We start from the raw sequence: 6,232 nt of genomic DNA on the forward strand, positions 1-6,232 counted from the left end.
TAGACTATCCATGGAAGCTTAAAAGGTCATATCTTGCTCATGTTTACCCATAAGTGATATATCATCACTTGCATGAGCCATCGATGTCTCTCTTAGACGTGTGCTCTACAGATTCATTCTTTGTCTGAGTCTATAGATTTTTACTAAATTGATATATTTATATAATCTATAGGTATTTCCCCTTACATGGTATTAGCTCATGGTAAAGATGGTAAACCTTAAAGTTAAAATCGACTCAATTGGTGCTTTTAGCCTTCTTACTAGCTAAGAGGGAGTTGTACCTTCATCTTAATTAAAACCTCTAATTACTTTAGCTTCTAGCCAACATCTTAACCATGATAAGCCATATGTGCCTTGTGTTATATATATATATATATATATATATATATATATATATTATATGCACATATTTAGGGGGAGCATGGTTTGCTAGGTTGTCTTCTCTTTTGGTATCATATGACTACCTATTGCAATCATGCTTTAGTAGCCAAGGGTGGTTTGTAAATCATTCACTTTTAAATCCCTTGGTGTCTTTATAGTTGGACAGCCCTTTTGATTCATACACTATATGAGTCTTTTACAAAGGGAGAACTATACATGCTCAATGTCTGTCCATCCATCTTATCATATGATGTTTGATGTGCATCACGTATGATAATCTCACTCATGTGGAGCTACATTGCTCCATATGTGTGGTAATTGGGGCTTGTCTTGTACTGTCACTACGAGATCATATCTCACTTATGACAAGTCCCCTTAGCCTGTGCCTTAATGATATCTTTTTAGGCTTTGTACTTATCTTGGATGGACTTATATGATATCATCATTTTCAATGATAAGTATCTTGTTCTAGAGTTTGAAAAATCTTTAGAATTCTCGTTCATAGGATAGTACTTGAGTTGAACATCTCATTGCCTATGAAGTAGTCTCTTATCATGTGTTCTTGAAAGTAAATTCATTTTTCATCATGATAAGATCCAATGGCTATACATCTACATTCATATCAATAGCCATTGTGTATTGTCATGCCTTGCCTTATAAGTTTATCAAAGGCCAATGACAATTGTTTGAGGGAGAGCTGATTCTTTGGGCTGGCAAAGCATCTTCTTTAATATCTTTGAGTTTGTCATGTCTCATTGCTCATCAGCTCGCTTATCTGCGAAAGAAAAGACCAATTCAAATAATTGGTTCTTCGCAGCTTGTCTAAAGCAAGGTTACCTGGATCACTACGCCCCCTTCGACCCGCGATCCGGATCGCGCGACCTGAAACGTGGGTCGTTTGCGATCCGGATCGCCAAAAACAACGACCCGGATGATATATAGAGAGAGAGGCAGAGATTCACACTAACATGAATAAAAGAAAGGGATTTACAGTACCATTCAAGAAGAAAAGAAAAGAAATGGTTTAAGAAAACATATCTGCTAATGTAAAGCTCCATTTTTCCCATGAGAATCCATAAGCTTTAACCATTCCAGGAAAAAAATGGAGGAGCTTGTTTAGGAAGAAGACTTACAAAACCCAAAAAAATCTTTCTTTTTGTTAGCTCTTCTATCGAGGTGAAAAAGGCAAGGCAACAAACACTTTAAGAAGAGAGAGAGAGACACAGAAAGAGAGAGAGAGAGAGAGAGAGAGGAATTAATAAAAAAAGAATGTTAGTAAGCTTGCCTCTTTTACTGTGAACTTCTTTATTACTCTGACCTTATTATTAGAAAGGAAGTTTTTTGGAATTAAAAAAAGATATTAGTGTGATAGGCATGCCCTCTTTTACCGTGATCTCTTTGACCATAATAGCAATTTTTTTGGAATTTGGCCCCATGTCTCTGTCAATATAATTAAAATGGAATTTTTTTGAAATTTGGCTATCATGCCATCCTTATCTCTCTGACGTATAATAATGGATTTTTTTTTAAAGTTGGCTACCATGCTATCCTTCTCTCTCCGACCGTATAAGAATGGAGATTGTTTGAAAGTTGGCATGCCATCCATATCTCTTTGACCATATAATTAGAATAGAAAGTTTCTGAATTTGGCTATCCTTACCTCCTTTATTTCTGCAATGGGAAGTGATATATCCGCCCCTTTTCATACTTGGGACAACCATGCACACTGAAGCTGGGTGTCCCATGTAAAACAAGGGGGAGGATTTATCATTTCCCACTTTTTTGTTCTCACTAATTAAAAAAAAAGAGCAAAAGGACAGCCAAGCTGGGTGAGTGAAAATATCAAAATATGGGTGTGCTATTATCATTTCCTTACTCTAATTACTCACAAAAGGAAACAACAATCCTTCCTGTAAATGTAATACCAACTATACCATCCTATGGTTAGGATCATCCCATAATATCATAATCTTTACCATGCCTCCCAATTGAAAGCCCAACATGAGGCATCCAAAAAATGAATTGGGCGAACCCAACTTGAACCCAACTTGAACTGAAAGGGTGCAACTTGAGTCGGTGGGGTTGAGCTTTTGCCAAAAAATGAATTGGCTAAAACCCAACCTGTACTAAACAATCTATTCTGCACTTCTCATACCTAAAAAATAAAAAAGAAAAAGAAAAAAGAGCATTATAGTTTCTAGAATAGAATACTATTTAGAGCTGCTATTGTTTCCCATAAAGCTGCCAATTCCCAAAAGAATAAAAAACGAGTATTAGGTTTTCAATTCACAAAAAAGTAGCTTTTCAATTCTTATCTCTTTCCCAATAAATTAGGTTGACAAAATCTTATTAAAAGGATTCTAATTTTAAAATAATACCTTTTGTCATTATCCCTTGGCCCTCCTCTCTAACTAATCATACGACGAAACTTCTATTCCACTCCTGTCTCATCTTTTTCATTGCCCCTTCTCTCCTAGTATAATAATTTTAACGAGAACTTCCATTACTCCTCTTCTATTCCTTTTTTTCATTGCGACTACTCACTATTTGCAAATTCCATTCCCATAGTTGATCCAATGGTGTTCGGAAAAAGACCTAGAGTGGAAGAAGATTTTTCTTCGATTCAAGAAGATAACGACGATGATTCATGGATGCATGAGGTTGATGCACAAAACTTGGAGGATATGGATGAAGGTGAGGATATTGATAGTCAAATTTTAAAAACAAGCAAGCCGTCGAACAAGCAATTTGATCCACAATCAAAACCCTTATTAGATGAAGTCATTCTCATTGGAGCTGCGCAAGGAAAAAATCCCGGTGGGGCGAAGAGTTGGAGTTGCAAGCATTTGCAAAAATAGGTATACAAGTTCGTATACCCGAATTCATTATCACTTATTTGGTGCTCCACCAGGAAAGAAAGCGCAAATTCAATGGTGTTCGGCATTGTTGAAAAATCGAGAAGAGTATGAAAGGGTGAGAAAAAAGGTACATGATGCAGAAAAAGTGGGTGTTTCTTTATCGTTAAAAAATTCCACACTTATACGACGACATGCTCCATCAATACCGGGAGCAATTGAAAGTGCATTCGGTATAACGGAAAGGGATGCGGTTGATGTAAAGGTATTAAGGGCTTTATGTGCCAATGGAATTCCCTTTAACGTGTTGAGAAATCCACAATTTCATGAGATGGTTTCAGCTATAAACAGAGCTCCTAAAGGTTACAAGGCTCCTTCTTTTGAAAAATCAAGAACTACGTTATTAGATGAGATGAAAAGGAATGTTAAAAAAGAGATGCATCCTGTTAAAGATACTTGGTATTCTCATGGGGTATCTATTGTGTCAGATGGGTGAACAAATGTTAGGCATCAACCACTAATTAACATTCTGGCTGTAAATAGTCATGGAGCAATGTTTTTATACGCTGAAGACTTTGAAGGAATAGAAAAATCAGGTGCGGCAATTGCAGAATTATTGCTAAAAGCAATTGAAGAGGTGGGGCCAACAAATGTACTTCAAGTGGTGACGGACAATGCGGCGAATTGCAAACTTGCTGGAAAAGAGGTAGAAAAGGTACACAAGCATATCTTTTGGTTACCCTGTGTTGTTCATACGTTAAATTTGATTTTTAAAGATTTGGCAAAAGGATTTGAATGGTTCCAAAATACATATAAAAGAGGAAAAGCAATTGTGAAATACTTTTTGAATCATACCCATAAATTGGCCATGTTTAGAGCACAATCAAAATTAGAACTATTGAAAGTGGCTAAGACAAGGTTCGCATCTCACTACATCTTGTTGAAGAGACTCATTGATTGTAGAGAGGCTCTTGCAACTACTATTGTGCTCAAAACATGGAAAGACTTGGTAAAGAATGGAGATGAACATACGCGAAAAATGGGAGCTTTGGTTGCACAAACTATAAGTATTGAAGATTTTTTGGAGGATGTGGATAGTATCTTAGCCATCGCAAAACCAATTTATTTTCTAATCAAATTTTGTGATGGTGACGGTCCAAAAATGGGTGAAATTTATGAAAGGATGGACAATATGCTTGGTGAAATAAAAGACTTTATGAAAAAAGGGAATCATTGTGACAAGTATCCCAAGGTTGAAGAAATTGTGTTAAAGAGGTGGGAAAAAATGAATATCCAAATGCATTGTCTTAGATTTGCACTTACACCGCGATTTTATGATCCGCGGTACCTTGCTATGCCAGCACCAGGAGGCACAGTTTGAAGGAGTCTGAATCAAGATAAAGAAGTGATTAAGGGTGTTATGGGAGCTTTTGCAAAGATATCAGAAAGCGTGGAAGAAGCAAAATTGTTACGTGAACAATTTGCCGTCTTTCATATGCGGAAAGGTCTATATGCTATGGCAGCTGCTCAAACAGATGCTGTAACCATGGATGCAATCGATTGGTGGGAAACATACGGATTAGAAACACCAGAGTTGGCTGAGGTAGCTAAGAAGGTATTGTCGCAACCAATTACTAGTTCATCAGCTCAGCGAAATTGGAGCACTTATTCTTTTATTCATAATGTCAAGAGAAATAGGCTGAATTCTTCACGTGCTGATAAATTGGTTTTCATCCATTCAAATATTCGCCTCCAGTCACGCTTCACAGAAACTTATAAGGGTGGACCTTTTAAGAAGTGGGATATTGATCCAGAACATACTAATATCGATGATTCCATTGTTAGACTAGAGGATTTGAGATGGAGATCCCTTGATGGTGACTACATAGATGCTTCAGACGATTTTACAGAAAAAGATGATGAAATAGCACCTTTGCATGCTTCAATGTCGGCTTCAAGCACAAGACCATCTCCTTCTCCAAGTTCAAGCACGCCATCAAATCATCGTCTCAGACTACAACAAACTCGCATATCCAGCTTTACAAGAGGGGGCACTTCAATGGACTAGGGAAACAGAGATGCAATGTTACACACTAGCTGATTAGTTTTTTTTATCATTTGTCATATTTTTATGTTTTAATTTCATATCCGAGTAGTTATTTTTTGTTGCTATCATTTTGGATGGAGTATGCAATATATGTTAGTTTGGACTTTGGACTTTGGAGTATGGAATTATGGATTTTGGAATTGAATTTTTTTTTTTGACTAAATATGTAAGGCATACATGAGGTTTTTGCTTCTTTTTTTAATTAAATGTATGTAGTACATGGTCTTTGCACTTTGACAACCAATTCTTGTAAAAAAATGTATGAAATATTACACAGACACATATGTACACATATAGAGAGTATCAGAGCCACCCAAATTAGCGCTCCAAATCGACCCGTGATCCCAAATACAGAACCAACTAAGCATAACCTCATCGTACCGCGTACCAGCTAACCAACGTACCGCGTACCCGTTCTCGTACCGCGTACCGCAATGAACCGCATTCCAGGTAACCTTGGTCTAAAGTACTTGTCTCTCTCCATCATGCCAGATGTAATTAGATAGTTGATGTACATAATTTTCCTCTGTCCTATCCTATCTCTCTCCACGGTAAAGGATGAACAGAGACTATGGAAATTTGTGATTCATCACTAAAGGCTGGCATGCGTATTTCCTGAATCCTTTCAAGGATGATCTTCTGATTGAGAGAAAAAGATTTAAGACAAGTACACAGTCCCTCAAACCAGGAAGATTGTTAAGGCTTCCTTAACAACCTTCGTTGCAAGGTATATGCTTATCATTCATTATGCCTAATCTTTGTAAGCATATCCTTTGCAGATTCATGGGTCATAGAAGTGCTTTACAGTAATCCATTTCATCTATGCCCATTCTCAAACATAGATGTGCCTTAAACTGCCAATCCACATGTTTGTTTGATTGTTCTTATC

At 37.0% G+C, this 6,232-nt stretch overlaps 1 protein-coding gene across 1 annotated transcript; it reads left to right on the forward strand.

Annotated features, from left to right (window-relative positions):
* Positions 1 to 2,957: 2,957 nt before the first annotated feature.
* Positions 2,958 to 4,617, forward strand: LOC143888600 (uncharacterized). Its single transcript, XM_077393041.1, has 3 exons — positions 2,958 to 3,210; positions 3,293 to 3,695; positions 3,780 to 4,617. Exons 1-3 carry the CDS (start codon positions 2,958 to 2,960, stop codon positions 4,615 to 4,617), a joined length of 1,494 nt encoding a protein of 497 aa, XP_077249156.1.
* Positions 4,618 to 6,232: the final 1,615 nt, after the last annotated feature.

Source organism: Tasmannia lanceolata, unplaced genomic scaffold, assembly GCF_043159265.1.
Source record: "Tasmannia lanceolata isolate RefF3 unplaced genomic scaffold, GAP_Taslan_0.1 ptg000012l, whole genome shotgun sequence".
Taxonomy (NCBI): Eukaryota; Viridiplantae; Streptophyta; class Magnoliopsida; order Canellales; family Winteraceae; genus Tasmannia; species Tasmannia lanceolata.